The 18020-nt window shown below is 37.9% G+C and overlaps 1 protein-coding gene across 4 annotated transcripts in view; it reads right to left on the reverse strand.

Moving 5' to 3' along the window:
* The window catches only part of Chd6 (chromodomain helicase DNA binding protein 6), a 194458-nt gene that overhangs the window by 81209 nt on the left and 95229 nt on the right, over positions 1 to 18020 (reverse strand). For all 4 annotated transcript variants that reach the window (XM_052725063.1, XM_052725060.1, XM_052725062.1 and 1 more), the window contains exons 6-10: positions 10112 to 10174; positions 9265 to 9323; positions 8547 to 8664; positions 3776 to 3862; positions 3459 to 3593 (exon numbers count right to left, since the gene is read on the reverse strand). In XM_052725063.1, coding sequence (XP_052581023.1) covers positions 3459 to 3593; positions 3776 to 3862; positions 8547 to 8664; positions 9265 to 9323; positions 10112 to 10174 — 462 coding nt within the window. The remainder of the gene's footprint in view (positions 1 to 3458; positions 3594 to 3775; positions 3863 to 8546; positions 8665 to 9264; positions 9324 to 10111; positions 10175 to 18020) is intronic.

The following is an 18020-nucleotide window of genomic DNA, read 5'->3' on the forward strand; positions in this document are numbered from 1 at the left end:
TAATATCCAGTGTCAGACATCTTTACTAGGCTCTTGGATGCCATTCTCATCTACAGTTCAACTTCCTGACAAGCTAGTTAGTTGGGTTTCATGGTTTCTCTAACAGAATTTCGTTTTTGCTTGTTTGTGTCTCCTACATCAGCGCAGGAAAAGACAATGAGTAAAACACTGTGTTGAGTAGTCTCTGAAGTTAGCACAATAAGAAAAAAACTTTTTAAATCAAATTACAAATTCTTTAATTCCCCTTAAACAAAATACAGGCACTCCAGCAGCACCTTCCCCACCACCACCCCCTGGGACAGGGTTTCTCTGTGTAGTCCTGGCTGTCCTGGAACTTGCTCTGAAGACCAGACTGGTTTTAAACTCACAGAGATCCATCTGCCTCTGCCTCCTGAGTGCTGGGATTAAAGACATGCACCACCATTTCCTGGTCAAGTGTTCTTACTCTTTTATTTTTCCATATGAAATACTATTTTCTAAAACTCAGTAATCTTGTGAATATTAATGAGATGCCATATTATTATACATGAAGTTTAAAAAGAAAGATTGGTTATTTTAAAAAATGTATGTGTATATCTATCGTGTGTGGATATGTGCCCATGGGTGTCCAGAAGAAGGTGTCAGATCTCCTGGAGCTGGAGTTACAGGTGGCTGTGAGTTTCCGGACAAATGAACTTAAGTTCTCTAAGAAAGCAGTACATGCTCTCAACCCTTTATTCAGCCCCTTATATATCGTTTCAAGATAACCTTGCAGCTATATCTAGACAGTTCATTCTTCTTCCATAGGCTGTTCGTCTAGTACTGCAATAAAACCACATTCTTTATAATCACTGGAGCTATGTATCTGATAGGGCATTATTTTTTACAATGGTCTTTGCCGAGGTTGTACAATGGCTAAATGGTCGGAGTGCTTGCCATGTAAGCATACACACCCGAATTTGGATCTTTAGTACACCCACAAAAGCCAGGCATAGCCATGCAAAACTGTAATGCCAGTGCCTAGTGAGGAAGGGTGGGACAGAGATGGAAGGATCTTTGGAGAGAGACTGTTGGTCAGCCAGTTTAGCTAAGTAGTAAGCTCGCCCCGCTCCCATTACATGGATAAGTAAGCAAGTAAATAATGTGAAAAGCAATAGAGGAAGATATTATGTGTTGCACATACACACATAAAATGGCTATGGAATGTATCTTACTATTCTGTATAATTTAATATCAAGTTCTTTTAAATTACTATTAGAATTTCAATTAAAATGACCATTTATTTGGGAGACTATTTAAATCTTTATGTTTTGAACTTTTGTATCCTCAAATTTTATTTATTTAGGCTTTATTTTTCTTAATTACCCAACGGTACAACTTTTTAGCTTACAGACAAACTGAGTCTCTACAGTGATATTTAAGATCTTAAAAAAATTCTTAGCTATCAGTTAGAATACTGGATTTTTGCTTTTCTATTCAACAATTTATCTTTTGTAATTTTACTTTGAGTTACTACAATAAAGTTTACAGCTAAATATGTTGATAACTAATGCTAAGCCATTTGCATGTGGTATTCGAAAACTAACTTCCATTATATCACTTAACTTGGAGTTAAGTATAAGCATCCATGACCTTCCGGAAAAACAGATGCAACAACTCACCTAGAGATTACGTCAGCTGTGTTAGCACTTTGAAACGGGACTGTTGAACAGTGCAACACGTGTTTTTAGAAGTAAAAGAGGAAAGCTTATCATGCCAATATATCTTCCTTTTTATAAAAAAGGCTCAGAACAAAGCCATCCCTGTACCCATTAGCTGCTCTGTTCCTTTTACAGAAATCACTTCCTTAGCTTTCAGAACCATTCAGCCCAAATCCCTGAAGCCCAAGCCACCCAGCTCATTGGGTGTCCTTTACAAGGTAAGGTAAGGAGATTTTCTGGAAGCTTCTTCCCCTCTACTGATTCGATCACCTGGCTCTCAGCACTGCAGGTGCCATTTGAGAGGATGTTACTGAAAACTACTTGGCTGCCTTGAGAGCGCTCCAGTGTAGCAGCATCCCTCTCTGAACTACTCACCTCGCTGGATTTTCCCTTTCAGACATTGAATGTCCTATTCACCAAGACAGGTAAGGTCTAAACTTCAAAACTCAGAGCAAGAGTCCTTCAGCAGAAAGTACTATTTTTTAAGGTAATTTAACCCTCTGTTTATGTATAAAAAGACAGATTTAATTATATTTTTAGCGTCCATTTCAGTTTAGAATTTTTGAGATAAAATTTCAAACTGCACATTTTTAGTGCAAACAAATAAATTAGGAAAAAGGGACAAGTATAAAAGGATACTGTAGCTCTGAGAGAACTGTGATATAGCCTCACACATGCAAAGTAGTGAAGGAGAGCGAAATCACCTGACAACACCTGAGACTTCCTTTTCCTGCCAAAGACATAGTCAGGTTGGAGAAACTAAGCAGGAGCTGTGCTGAGAGAATGAGTTGGGATTCTGATGACTTGCAGATGGTAAATTAGCTTCAGAATGAACCTCTGTTCCCACAATGCTTTGTTTTTGTATCATGCGTCTCATCACAATTAGGGGGTGCCGTATTTCTCTATGTACATGTACTCTTTCCATTAGACTGGGCTCCTGTACATTCCTTTCTTTACGATATCACACACACATGCTTAGTAAATGACTGGCAAATTAAAAGCAGAAAAGAGTATATATAGGAGAGAGCGGAAAGAGAGCTAATCAACCATTTAAACAACACACAGTGAGCTGTGTGAGTTTCTAATCACAAGTCTGCATCTTCAGATGTTTCTATATATTTTCATTTGCCATAACACCAAAAACAAACACTGCTCTTAAATGGACTCCGACAGGAAGCTACCCTTAATCTAGTCTTCCTAGTCCCACCAGTGACACAAAAATTAGATGCAAATTTAAGTAACTGGTTATTTTTATATAAAAATGGTGATTAAAAAAAAAAAAAAAAGAAACAGATCACTAAAACTTACAGTCACCTTCTCTAATACCTTCTCCTTCAGGTTCCAGGATCTATTAAGGACCATCAAGGACTACTCTACTCACCTTAAGAATATTCTAGTGGGGGGGGGGGTTGGGGGGAGCACGACAAACAAAGGAAAAAGGACCACTGAGGGAGCAAGAGATTCAAAATAGAGTATAGGAAAGACACTGTGCAGAGGTTCGACACCCATCTCTTCTGCATTCCATGTTACTGGTGCCAAAGGACAGGTGCACACCAAGAATTATAAGCTCACACCCAAGCTTCTTACATGTTACACACATTAAAACAGAGTTCAGAGCAAGTGCTGATTAGGATGCAGATGAAGTTTGTCAAGGGGAGGGAGCATCAAAAGTAAGATACTTCAGAAGCCAATCGAAAACCCAGTCAAACATGCATCATAGTTTCTAATTTTAAATTTACATATTACAAGAGATGTCAGACAGACACACAGATATATTACCACGTGCTTAACTTCAGGGAGAATTTGTAGAGACTCAAATTCTTTAACTTTTGCAGGATCCACATCTTCTTCTAGCTCCCATGTGCTTTCTTCATATGGCAGGGAGCACCATTTCACCAGGTAATGTGTTACCTCCTGGTAGGAACATACAAGAAACTTGGTAAAGTAGTCAACCATTCTGTGCCAGCCCCTGAAAACTAACCCTGCATAAAAACAAATGAATGCCATTAAAACAAAGAGCGTTTGTTGACAAGACAAGTAATATGTATGGGAAGAAGAGACAGTGTTTTATGAAAGGCAAATGGGAACACACCTACCTCCCCTGTTTCTGCATCCTTGGTGTGGGCCACCTCTAAGATACGATCAATTTCTATATAGTCAGGGTTGAATAAATCTTCATCAGGCTGAGGCAAACAGAATACAGTTAAGATGTGTAGCTTTCTCCCCTCAATTCTTAACAACCAGGTTTTATTTTTAAGTGCCCCCTACTCTGGACTCTTATCAGAAAACATAGACAGAAGAGGAGTGCTTGAAAATAAGTCACTTCACAGACATTTCTGGAAGACTGTCCTCAAATCCTGCTTTTCATGACTAAGTTTAAAGGATCTAACCACTGGAGAGGTTGAACCACGGCCAAGTAAGTCCTTCTACAGCAATATGCAAAAGTCAGCTGAAGGGCTCCCTTTGTCTTATAGCTCACTGCTCCCTTGGTGACTTGGAATGACAATTTCTTTTTCTTAACACCAATGAAGTTCTATTTCCCGATTTAGGTGGTAGTTATACATTTTATTTTATAAAAATCCACTGAGATGTATACTTTGAATTTATTTACTTACATTTATACATATTATGATTCCAAAAAGACTGAATTAGATCACATTTAAGACTAGTTAGTATGTCCCAAGTTCTGCAGAGTACTTTCAGTTACTCCTTATAGAACAGGTGCTATAAGAATTTTATGCCGCCGGGCGGTGGTGGCGCACGCCTTTAATCCCAGCACTCGGGAGGCAGAGCCAGGCGGATCTCTGTGAGTTCGAGGCCAGCCTGGTCTCCAAAGTGAGTTCCAGGAAAGGCGCAAAGCTACACAGAGAAACCCTGTCTCGAAAAAACCAAAAAAAAAAAAAAAAAGAATTTTATGCCTCCATGAGGGGAAAAGATGTTGGGCAAAGGCTATGTATGCATGTATGTATATTTGTATGTATGTATGTAGGTGTATATACTAATGCATATACTCATCAGCTACTTATAATGAATCTTCTAGAGATGAAAGTACGACAGAGCAGCAGCTAAAAATACTGTTTTGGACATCATTTTAAATAGCTTAACTATATATATATATACACTCATGATCTGTACGCTCATCAAAACATTAAGTTGTACAACACCTAAAATTTCACAAATATTGTTAATTATATCTCCATAGAGTTGAAAACCAACAACTGCTCTGTCAACTTTAAGTGTTCTTCAAGGCAGGTATTATTAAGAGTCCCTCTATGTACATATGAGCACATTGAATCAGCAGTGACTTATGCAAGTTGTCCTAGGCTACCCTACCCTGTATGGTACACAGTCTGGGAGAAGCCCTAGCAGTTTGGCTTCAGAGTCCAAGCTCTGACTACTAGGCACTCCACTTTCAACCTTTGCACTGACTCAGCCATGCTTCTGTCCCTGTACCAAAACCTCCAGGCCTCCTGCAGCAAAGCCCCTCACTAAGTACTCACATCCAAATGAACATCATCACATCATGCTGAAGAATGGAAACACCAGGCACAACAGCACTCCTCACAATGCAGCCCAGGCAGAATGACTTGGCATGCAGTAAATTTGTGGGTAATAAAACTGACAGTCCAATCATTTTCTCTACTTGAAAATTATAAAAATGCTGATTTTTATATATAGGCCATTAGACTCACTTCTCTATTTTACTCACCCCAAAATGTCCAGACAAGCCTAAACTCTGACTTTCTCATTGCTCATCTAACACTAACGCCATAAGGAAGTTTGGTTTCCAAAGTGGATTTCAAGTCAGAAGGCACCAACCTACTTCTGTAGTATGTATCAACTCTAGAGCAGGGTCTCTCTCGGCTATGCCTTGGATATCTCATAAAGCAGCTGGAAATAATGAGCAACCCAAAATTCAATCTCTATTCATATCACAAATTATTTATCACTTATCCAAGTTACTAATACAAATGCAAAATAGTTGGAAGTCCTCTGCACTATTATTCATTCTTAATTCTTTGATGTACTCGAATCTTCTCAAAAGCCTATTCCTGGAACTAGAGATGGCTCCACAGTTAAGAGCAGTGGCTGATCTTCTGGAGGACCTAGGTTCAATTCCCAGTATCCACAACACAGTTTACAATTGTAACTCTAGTTCTGGGAGACTCTGAGGGAACTAGGTACACAAGTGGTGCAAACATACTCAGGCAAAACACCAATCTACAAAACAACAACAGCAAAAGCCTTTTTTTTTTCTACCAGTACAAACTCCTGTTAATTATTCTGAGAAATACTCAACACACTTTCCTCTGTCTGTAACCAAGGAATAGTTACTCCCATGGGACTGTGTCAGAAAGACAGAGGACTGTGTAGGCTTCATCACTAAGTTTAGATTTTACTTATTGATTGATTGATTAAAAAGAGTAGGTGCTAAAGGGTCTGAAGCAAGGAAGTGGTATAAAGAGCACTGACCCCATACGTAGCTCCAGTGACAAATGGACTGACTGACTGTCTCACAGGGCTTAATATGGAAGAGCCAGACATGTAAACAAGTTACTACATTGCAAACCCTTGCTAAAATAGAGGTGTGAAAGAAATGTTCCAAGAAATACAGAGACTATCCAATGGGTTCACATGGTCCTTCTCATTTAGACAACACCTTTTCCCCAACTCTCTACTCAGAGGAACATGTTAAAATAGTTCTCAAGGGCTTTATATCCACCACAGAGAGGCTGGGCCAAACTGTAATTTTATTAGAGGGTATGTGTGTGTGATTGAACCCAGGGCACTGGGCACTGTACGAAAGTGTCATAGCACTGAGCTACATCTCCAGCACTAACTATGAGATTATATCAGAAGAACCCCAAACTGAGGTCATTCTGAAACAACTTATCAATAGCAGAAAGGACCACAATGTGAATCACAGTTGGGTAAATGGATGAGCAATTTACTATAATTGATGGCACTTGAGTGCACTCTTAGAATCTAGTAAGGCTACATTTTTTTTTTTTTTTGAGACAAGGTTTCTCTATATAGCCTTGGCTGTCCTGTAACTTGCTTTGTACACCAGACTGGACTTGAACTCAGACATTCACCTGCCTCTGTCTCCCAAGTGCTGCGGTTAAAGGCATGTGCCAGCATCACCTGGCTGTAAGACTACATTTTAAGAGTAATTTTATTGTCTCTTTCCTTCAAAAGTTATCTGTATAAAACTATACATTACACATTAAAAAAAAAAGAAAGAAAGAAAGAAAGGAAAGTGTGGGGCTGGAGAGATGGCTCAGCAGTTAAAAGCAACCTCTTTCAGAGGTTCTAAATTCGATCCCCAGCAACCACAAGGTGGCTTACAGCCATCAATAATGGGATCTGATGTCCTCTTTGGGCATGCAGATAGAGCATTATATACATAAATAAATCTTTAAAAATTAAGTGTTAGAATTCCATCACCCAGAGGAAAATGGTAAGATATCCATGTATTTATTCAAGGCATTTTCTATATATTATTATGATGTTTATTTTCTCTTGCACTACAGTATGGAATTGTCCAATGTACTGTTGGAGCCTGGCATTTTTTTTTAAACTAACACCAGTTCATAACATTAAGTATATTTTCAAAGCACCAATAGTTTTCTTTAGTATTATTCTCATTAAATGTATAGTATCTTATTCTATAGAATATGTAACTTAGTAAATTACTATCTAACATTGTGTTTGCTTTTAATTAGCAATATAAGCAACTTTTAAAATAGCTAATTCTTTGTACAAAGACTTGATGATTTCTTTAAAACACATGACAGAACTAGACTTTCTGGGGAAAACGACACACAAATTTGGGATATCTGATGAGTCAGATCTAGTCATGTTCATAGTAAGGACAAGAAAGTCAGTGTTCCTTCACTATGTTCTCATAATAGCTAGTACAGCCTTAAATGCCCTTAAGACCTTCAAATATCTGATAAGTAAAAACTGTAAGATTCTGCTAGGCAGTGGTGGTTCATGCCTTTGATCCCAGAACCTGGGAGGTAGAGGCAGATGTATCTCTGTGAGTTTGAATTCAGCCTGGTCTACAAAGAGAGTTCCAGGACAGCCAGGGCTGTTACACAGAGAAACCCTGTCTTGAAAAACCAAAAGCAAAGCAAAACAAAACAAAAGCTGTTAAGATTCCAATTTTATTTGTACTTCTTTTGGTTTCTAGTGAAGCTACACATTTTGGTATGCCTAATGACCAACATTTCCTTCTTCCGAAATTCTCTGCATATCTGTCTACTTCCATTTCAGGTCTGGTACTTTTCTTATTAAAGCTGTTTGGCATATGTCTGTGCAGACACATAACTTACGTGTATGTGTAAATACACAGTCCTCTGCTGAACAAGAATGTATGCCATGTAAGTATGCACATATGCATAATTAGGGAAGATGTATATATAAACTATACTCACATTTTCTATTTATGTGAGATGTCAGTTGTGTCTTCGGAGCCAAAGCCACCTCAGATTTAACGCTGAAACTCACTAGTCTTTTCTTTTGTTTTGAAGTTCTCAAGCTTAATTATTTTCTAACATTTTTTACCTTTTCTGTTTACATTCAAACTTGAAGGGTTTTTTGGAACATCCACCGTTTGGACGAGGGCCTAAAATTGTGTGTATATTGTTCTCACTCTATTTATTGTCCAGGGTTATGAGTGTCACTTTACAGAGTTTAGTAAATGAGTGAATATGCTGTTCTCTTTATCAGCATCCATATCAGACTTGATCAACAGAGCTATAATAGGACTAAATAGGACTGTGGATTTAAAAACTTCAACCTAAATATTTAATGCAGAAAGAAAAAGCAGCAGGGAAATGAAGTCAATACACACTGCTTCACCTCAGTAAAAATGTGCTTCATCTGGGCTTGTTTGTTCCTAAATCGCTTGATCTTCTGTGCGATGCGGGGGTCCTTTTCCAGCTCTTCCATTGTGGCCCATTTACAATGTAAATAGGAACTATCCAAAGATATACAACAGTGAGAACAACACAGCAAAATACTATTAAGGTTTCAATAAAAAGAATGGCTATCATACACAGAAGTAGCAAGTTGTGACACTGCTGGGCACCACGCTTAGAAAGACCTTTCCCTAAAGGACAATAATAGGGTTGATTTCAAACCACTAATTTCTCTGCAGGTTCCACCAAAATTGGCTCAGAGCAGACAACAGAGCAGACTTACGGGCAAATTTTATCAAGTACATATCTGTGAAAGTGGGCAGGTAGCAGAAAGAAAAATGCAAGAGAAAAAAGAATATACACTACAGAATAGCCTTTCCACTTGGGTGCACAATAAGAAGAAATGTTCAGAGAGTTTTTTTAAAACACATCAGTCCTCAGGGTCCACTCTGACTATAAATCAAGTGGTCTTGGGTGGAGTAAGGGCTTTAGAAGTTTTTAAAAGCCTTCTGGGTGATTCTATGTGAAGTCCAAAATGAGTAATATTGCCTAAGGTGAACTTGAATCAGTCAAGATCATGCCTTAGGGGCCAGTTTCTGAAGATAATGAAGTGTCATGGGAAAGGAAGTTTTATCCAAATAAAATTCAAATAGACGTACAAATTTCTATACTTAACGTAGAACAGCTCTAGGTCAAATGGAGGTTCTCCTGGGTGAACCTGTAACCAACAGTAAACAGTTATCAGCCCATACCCCAAGAAGCTCATCCATATAAGCCAAAACAAAACAGGTGAACCAGTATCTCTGCCTCATTTTAGTAGGGATTTATGGAAAGTATTCATATTATCCCAGGTCTTTTGTTCTAAGCTAATCCCAACTCTAAATTTTCCAAGAACTAGAGCACAGCTACTTTAGGATAGAGTAGAGAGTACCAAAAGGGACCTTTGCTGGCATCTTTCCAAGGTCCACATGGAAAAAGCTTTTAGTCCAGGCTAGCCCAGGATGCAGAAATGTGAGGACCACAGCCTGGTACAGAGGTAACTTAAGTTCATCTCTAGATGGCTTTCTCCGATTCTCTTGGCATGGAAATAACAATAAGGAAGCCTATACTGAAGTAAAGATAAGCTACATCTGCACTGGCACCAACATACTACCTCACTCATGGAACTGTTTCTCAGGAAGTCCTAAAACAGCCCAAGATGTGTAAAGAAAAGCCCCCACTGTTTCCCATTAGGATTCCTTATCCACCTCTTCTTGGCCCGGGATGACTTTTAATGGGCTACAGCAAAGGGATGAAAATACCTTTGTTAGGATCTTAATGGAGAAAACCATCAACTGAGCACTTAAGACGTTTAAGAACTTGGTGTCCTAAAAACCTCCACAGGGACAATGTTCTTGACAAGCTCTCACACTAGTCAAGGATGAACAGCTAGTTCTCCAGGCAAATCCTTCTCCACAGAGGTAGTGTCTACTAGTGACAGAAAAACATGAAACAGGAGCCACCAACCTCCTGGACAGTCTTAGATGCCAGGATCTTCTCAATGATGTTTGCATCGTCTTCTGGAGGCTCCTAAAGACATCGAGATTAAAACAAAAAACAAACAAATAAAAAAAAAAAGGTTACCAGAAACAGCATCTGAGAGAATCTGAGAGAATAACTCTAAGTGGAGGATGAGGTCACAAGTGTCTCTGAGTTCAGGGATTTTTGGCTTTTGGAGTATCTGTATAGACTACCACCAGAATAGGCATAATTCAAAATCCTGAAATCGACAACTCATCTAACTTCATGTAGACACTCAAGGATTTTAGATTTGAAAACACTTTGGAACAGTGATGCTGAACTTACACCATAGCTACTACTTCTTTCAAAGCTCACAGCACAGTGCTGGCAGGACGGCTCCTCTTACAACATAAGCCTAACCACCTGACTGGGATCCCCATGTCTCACAATAGAAGAAGACTGACTTCTGAAAATGTGCTCTGACCTTGAGCACACCTTTAATCCAAATACCAATCATAGAGACCTGGAGGTCTGTATAGAAAGGCAGTGACAAGGAAGTCATGTGCTTGGGTTTACAACCAATGAGAAGGCAGAACAGAAAGTCAATAAAAAAATACAGACACACAGGAAGGAGGTCTCTTTTCTCAGGGGAAGGACCACAGTGGCTGGTAGGCTAAAGGCTATTCGCTAGTGCTCTGACCTCTTGGGCTTTTAACTCTGCATTTGGCTCTGTTTCTTATTTAACAAGACCGTTCAAAATTACATCTACATTTGGCCCCCAACGTGGCAAGAATTCATTAAAAACCACCTGGCTCCCTGGCTTACCAGCAGCCCTGCTTCCTGGCTTGGCCCGGCTCGGGCCCTACTTGGCCAGAGTTTACAGGACCTAGGCCTGGCGGGAGCTACCGGTCTAGCTGCACTGCACTCGAGTGTAGCTGTAGTAGCTACAGCTGGAGCTGCTTACGGCGAATCATCAACTCACATGGTCTGAGCTAAAGGAAGTGCAGCTCAGGCTTGAATCGGCTCAAGCAGGAGCATGTGGCTGGATTGCAGCTTTTAGCCAGGACACGTGGCTATTCTAATTCTCTCATTCTCTCTCTCCCCTCCCCCCTCTATCTCTATCTCTCTCTGTGGATTCCCATCTCAGACGCTTAGGTAGCTGTTTTGAAATTCCCTCAGATTTCCACTGTTCTATGCAGACTTGGTAAGTCAATTAAGATATCAGGTATTTTAAAGGGAAAAAATACTTAAAGGGGAAAATTTTTCCACATTAAAAAAAAAAGGGTATTATGTGTACATTAGAAGAAAATTGGTCTTTGTTTCATAAAACTTTAGGTAGTCTGAAAATGGAACAATTGTATGACAATATTAATATTGACAGGATGTACAGTATATCAATTATGCACATTATTACTTTCCTTATCCTTATTTTACTATTTAAAAAGATAGTCAATTTAAGTGCCAGGATAAAAGCTTTAGAAAAACATGTTAAAATGAATTATACAGAAATTCAGATTCAGACAGAAGAATTTAACGGTGAAATTATTTCAGGATTGGATTAAAAGGTTACGGAAAGAAAGCCTGTTTTCATAAAATCACCCTTAATTTATCCGGTAACCATACAGCAGCTACCTGGTCAAATGAATGCACAAAATAATTGGACTCCAATTGAAATGTTAGATTTAAGAAGGTTTAAGGAGGCAATAGTATCTTATGGCATGCATTCCCCATTTGTAAAGCAAATGTTGAACTCCTGGTCAACTTGTAATAAGATTATACCACAAGACTGAAAAGAGCAGGTAAATGTTGTCCTCGAACCCGGGACCCAGCTGCAGTGGCATTTGTGGTTCAGAGATGAAGCTAAAAACACAGAAAGTCGCCGGGCGGTGGTGGCGCACGCCTTTAATCCCAGCACTCGGGAGGCAGAGCCAGGCGGATCTCTGTGAGTTCGAGGCCAGCCTGGTCTCCAAAGCGAGTTCCAGGAAAGGCGCAAAGCTACACAGAGAAACCCTGTCTCGAAAAACCAAAAAAAAAAAAAAAAAAAACACAGAAAGTCAGTGGAGGGCTAAAGGTGTGCAAATCTCCCAGGATCAGATAGTTGGAGAAGGCCAATGTGCTGAAATACAAAGACAATGTTTATATGATAACCAAACCCTAATTCTATGTCGAATGGCAGTATTGAATGCATGGGACAGAATTGAGGAAGCAGGAAATAAAACTGAGAGATTTACAAAAGTTATATAGGGCCCAAAAGAATCCTTCACAGATTTCTTACAAAGACCGACTTCAGCAGTAAATAGAATGGTCCCAAATTCAGAAGCTAGCCAGATAATAATCGAATCTTTGGCCTTTGAGAATGCGAATGCAGCATGCAAGAGAATAATCAGGCCATTAAGGGCAAGATCTGCACCATTGGAAAATTGGATTAGAGACACGTTTAATGTTGAGTCTCATGGCCATGATGATATGTGGATAGGAGAAGCAATTTCAAGAGGTTTGAGGAATGTCAGATGTTTTGGATGTGGAAAACAAGGACATTTGAAAAGGGACTGTAAACAGGGCATTCCCAGAAACAATGTTTCCTCAAGGAACAAAGGCAACAAAATGCCCCTTCCTTCTGGAGTATGCAGAAGGTGTGGTAAGGGTAAACATTGGACAAACGAATGCAAATCAACAAGGAACAGACAAGGTAATATTTTGCCTTGGTCTTCGGGAAACTCCCAGAGGGGCCTCAGGCAGGCCCCCACAGCAAATCCAGTTCAGACCTTTCCTGCAGTCGTAGAAGAAACCCCTACTCAGAGCACTTAAATAACCAAATGTCTATTGGAATAAACCAGGCTGCTCAGGGTGATGGAACAGCTGAGACAGAGAGAACAGAAAATTCAGGAGAAACCATGAAGAAAATTTTTTGGCAAACTTCTATAAATGAACAAAGACCAAAATTAACAATAAGAATAAATGAAGCTCTGTTGTCTGGTCTGGTAGACACAGGTGCTGACGTGATTATAATTGCATAAGAATTTTGGCATCCAACTTGGCCTCTTCAGGAGGTAAACGTTCAACTGTTAGGAATTGGGACATTATCTCGAGTGAAACAGAGTGCAAGATGGCTTGAATGTATAGGTCCAGAAGGACAGAGAGGAAAATTAAAACCATATGTGGCTAACATAGCTATGAACCTATGAGGTCGAGACCTGTTACAACAATGGAATACTCGGATTAACATCCCTCCAACCTCATAAACAAATCATAAACTAGCACATGTTTCTGAGAAAAATATTAGAAGGTATTATTTTAATGAGTGTTTACCAGCCATCCAGATTGTACAAGAACAGGGCACAACAACTGATGATCTTCCAAGACACCAACAGCTCTTTAAAATGGTTAACAGACAAGCCTGTATGGGTTCAGCAATGGCCTTTAACAACAGAGAAACTCCAGGCTTTAGAAAAGCTGGTAGAAGAGCAGTTAAATGCTCAGCATATTGAAGAATCAAACAGCCCTTGGAATTCTCCTGTATTTGTTATTAAAAAGAAATCTGGTAAATGGAGAACGGTAACAGACCTTACAGCAATTAAAAAAGCAATTCAGCCAATGGGCTCTCTACAATCTGAAATTCCTTTGCCTACTCTGTTACATAAAGGATGGCCTCTTATAGTTATTGTTTTAAAAGACTGTTTCTTTTCAATACCCTTACAAGAAAAAGACAGAGAAAGATTTGCCTTCACAGTGCCTGCTTATAGTAATCCTCAACCAGTTAAGAGTTATCAATGGAGGGTCCTCCCACAGGGAATGTTAAATAGCCCAACCCTGAGCCAATATTTTGTACAATAGCCATTGGAAGTGATACGTAAAAAATTTCCTAAATCTATAATTTATCATTATATGGATGATATTTTACTAGCTGACTCAAATGTAGATACCTTAGAAAGAATGTTTGAAAAAATAAAAAAATTTTTTTCTTGCTGGGGATTACAAATTGCTCCTGAAAAGATACAAAGAAGAGATTCTATTAATTATTTAGGTTATAAAACAGGTCTACAAAAAAATTATACCCCAAAATGTGCAAATTAGTAGAGATTGATTACAGACTCTTAATGACTTTCAAAAATTATCTGGAGACATTTCTCATCTACAAACTATTGTTGGGGTAAAAAATGATGAACTGAATAATTTGTTCAAAACCTTAGAAGGTGACAAGGACTTAAATAGTCCAAGAGAATTATCACCTGAAGCTGAGAAAGAATTGGCTTTGGTAGAAAAGAAAGTACATGAAGGACACGTGGATTGTAGCAATCCAAAACTGGATTGCATTTTGGTTATTTTACCCTCTAGGCATTCTCCTAAGGAATTTTAAAGCAGAGGGAAGATATTATATTTGAATGGATATTTTTAAAAAAATAAACCGAATAAAAAATTAAAAACTTATCTGGAAAAAATTTATGACTTGACTATGAAAGGAAAACTGAGATTTTGTCAATTAGCAGGAATAGAGCCAGCAGAAATTGTCGTACCTTTAACTAAGGAGGACATTGAAAAATAATGGGTAGAAAGTGAACCTTAGCAAAGAACGTGCAGCAATTTTTTTTGGGAGAAATTAACAGCAAATATCCCAAAAGTGATAGAATTGATCTTATAATGAGAGCTGATTGGATTTTGCCTCAAATTGTATGGGAAACACCCATATCAGGAGTTCTACATTTTATACAGATGCAAACAAACAAGGAAAGGCAGGTTACAAATCAGAAAATTAAAGTGGTTCAAAGTCCTTATAATTTCAATTCAAAATCCTTAAAATTCAATTCAAAAATCAGAATTGTATGCTATTCTGTTGGTATTAATGGATTTTTCAGAACCTCTCAACATAGTTACTGACTCTCAGTATGCTGAAAGAGTGGTATTACATATTGAGACTGCAGAATTATCCCTGATGAGTCAGAATTAACTTCACTATTTATTCAGTTACAAGATATAATCAGGAAAAGGAGTGATCCTATATATGTAACTCACATCTGATCCCAAACGGGTCTGCCAGACCCTCTAGCACAAGGTAATGATGAGATTGATAAATTATTGATAGGAAATGTGCTGGAGGCCTCAGAATTTCATTAAAAACATCATGTCAATAGTAAAGGTTTAAAAAAGGATTTTTCCATAACCTGGCAACAAGCCAAGGAAATTGTTCCTTTTACAATCAGACACCATTACCAGCAGGGTGTAACCCAAAGGGTACTCAGAGGAATGAAATCTGGTAGATGGATGTGTTTCACTTTGCAGAATTTGGAAAATTGAAATATGTACACCATAACATTGATACTTATTCAGGATTTCAATGGGCAACTGCTTTGAGTTCTGAAAAAGCTAATTCTGTAATCACTCATTTGCTAGAAGTTATGGCCATCATGGGTATAACTGCACAAATTAAACCTGACAATGCTCCAGCATAAGTCTCTGTTAAAATTTTTGTTAAAAAAATGAAACATGGGGCTGGAGAGATGGCTCAGAGGTTAAGAGCACTGGCTGCTCTTCCAGAGGTCCTGAGTTCAATTCCCAGCAACCACATGGTGGCTCACAACCATCTGTAATGAGATCTGATGCCCTTTTCTGGCCTGCAGGCATACATATATAATTAATAAATAAATCTTAAAAAAAAAAAAGAAACAGTTTTTTGCTTATTACAATATAAAGCATATTACATGTATACCACATAATCCTACAGGCCAAGCAGTTATAGAATGATCAAACAGAACTCTAAAGGACATGCTAAATAAACAGAAAGGGGTAACAAAAACCCCCAGAAATAGACTGCATAATGTTCTATTAACTTTGAATTTTCTCAATGCTAGTAAGAAAGAAACAACAGCTACAGAGAGACACTGGATAATAGAAAAAAAACTATAGAATTAAATCAGCCTATATACTTTAAGGATGTGCTGACCTCAAAATGGAAACCAGGATATGTGTTATGTTGGGGATGTGGTTTTGCTTTTGTTTCTACAGGAGAAGATAAGCTGTGGATACCATCAAAATTGATAAAGTTTCGATTTGAACAAGAGAGACCTCTTAATTAGAAGAGGTGATAGTTCATCAATCAGCATGACCATCCAATTTAAACTAACTTATACCATTAACACATGCCTTTTCATTTATTCAGATATAGCTTGCCAAAAGGGAACCTCTCCAAAGTTAGCCTTGTGGAAAGGTTTTTGATTTTGTCTTTTAGGAGAATGAAGGCCAAGGAATTGAAGAACACTGGACAAATGAGACAACTGAAGAAAAAGGACAAATCGTCTAAAAAAAAAGTCCCAAGAAAAAGAGTTATATGGCCTACTGGTATATCATCTATAAAATTTCGTAAGTCTTCCTAAATGTTCGTTTCTGCTCTTCTCTAAAGACATTTAATACTATTGGTTTTCTTGTAGTCCCAGTTCAATTAAAATTTAAAGCTGGCTTTGGAGTTGGAGAATGGCTCTCTCCTTCTTTAAACCCAGGCATGTTGTTAAAAGGAAAATGCAAACTTCCTGTATCATGCCAGAAGAAAGAGCCATCTTCTGATACGGGACAGGAGAAAAACCAAATTAATTAAGGGACTATTCTATTACTACTAATCTCAATTCTTTGATTCTATTCTGATTCTTTAAACTTTTCTTAAAGTATGAATTTTATATCAAAATTTACAAGATTAATATATATATATATATTTTAAACTTTGTTAAGATATTAATGGTCATATAAACTAACTAATTCTAGCAAAAAGGCTTCAATTAGCTGCCTATACATGTCTTTGTGTTCGAGTCTTTATCAGTTTTCTGCAGAAAATCATGGCCAGGCCTAACATCAAATTTGAAGTCTCCAGGAAGAAGATGGGGCCTGACAACAACAATTCCACATGGACAATAATAATATCACTAAGCTGACAAACAACTTTTACAGATCAACTATGGACTACAAACTGCTCAGAGTATTTTTGAGATGGCTAGCTGAGATGATCCAGTTTCAAAGACTACTTGAATAAAGACTTGAAATAAGCCCTGAACTTTGGAATTATGCACAGACTGGGCAACAAGGGATATAGCTAGCTACCTTTCTTAGAATTTGACAATTAACCCAAAATTTTTCTTTTCAGAATAAAGATGCCTTCGCCCATATCCAGCAGGAAGCAATTTTAAGACTACGACGCCCACATTCCCAAAGAGGTGGTATGGGGCAGGTGGTTTTTTGGTCTTTTAATGGGTTTTGGGTCTGGGATCATTTTCATTGTTTGGGAGGGTTGATTACAAGTTGTTGTTAAGGGTTAGGAAAAGGGCTAAGCAAAGGAGATTAGATTTAAGGTTCTTGGGGTTTTTTTTAAATATATATAGAAATGATAGAGGTTAGATTATTGAATCTACTCGAAAATATAAAGAGAAGATATAGATACAATATAGATAAAAAGATAGATTACTAAATCTACTTTTAAAAGACAATTACTAGTTTTAAATACTTTACATTGGATTGGCTTTTTGTATACTGTATACAAATTATATATTGAGATTATTATGTTTATATATTATATTACATAAATATATGTATATGCCATACATATATTTCTAATCTTGTTCAAGATATTGTACTTATACCGTTAATTTAACAATGTAATGCAATCTGCTAATCCTTGAATGATATTATTACCAACTATTAGGATATAAAGAAATGAAAGTTAGTAGTTAGACATTACAATCGAACTTGAAGTCATATTAGGTATGTTTTCAAGATCGAGCAGATATATTTTAGATAGACAGGTCATCTTCAAACCCTTCAGAGATCTACAGAATATGGCATTTAAAATGTCTTAATAATTTAGAAATTTTTTTCTTTTTTTTTATGACTATGAGACATGTCGGCTCCTGGAAGTACCAATCTACTTCAGAGAAAA

The sequence above is a fragment of the Peromyscus californicus genome, unplaced genomic scaffold, assembly GCF_007827085.1.
Source record: "Peromyscus californicus insignis strain IS unplaced genomic scaffold, ASM782708v3 Scaffold_7__1_contigs__length_154581171, whole genome shotgun sequence".
NCBI classification, from domain to species: domain Eukaryota; kingdom Metazoa; phylum Chordata; class Mammalia; order Rodentia; family Cricetidae; genus Peromyscus; species Peromyscus californicus.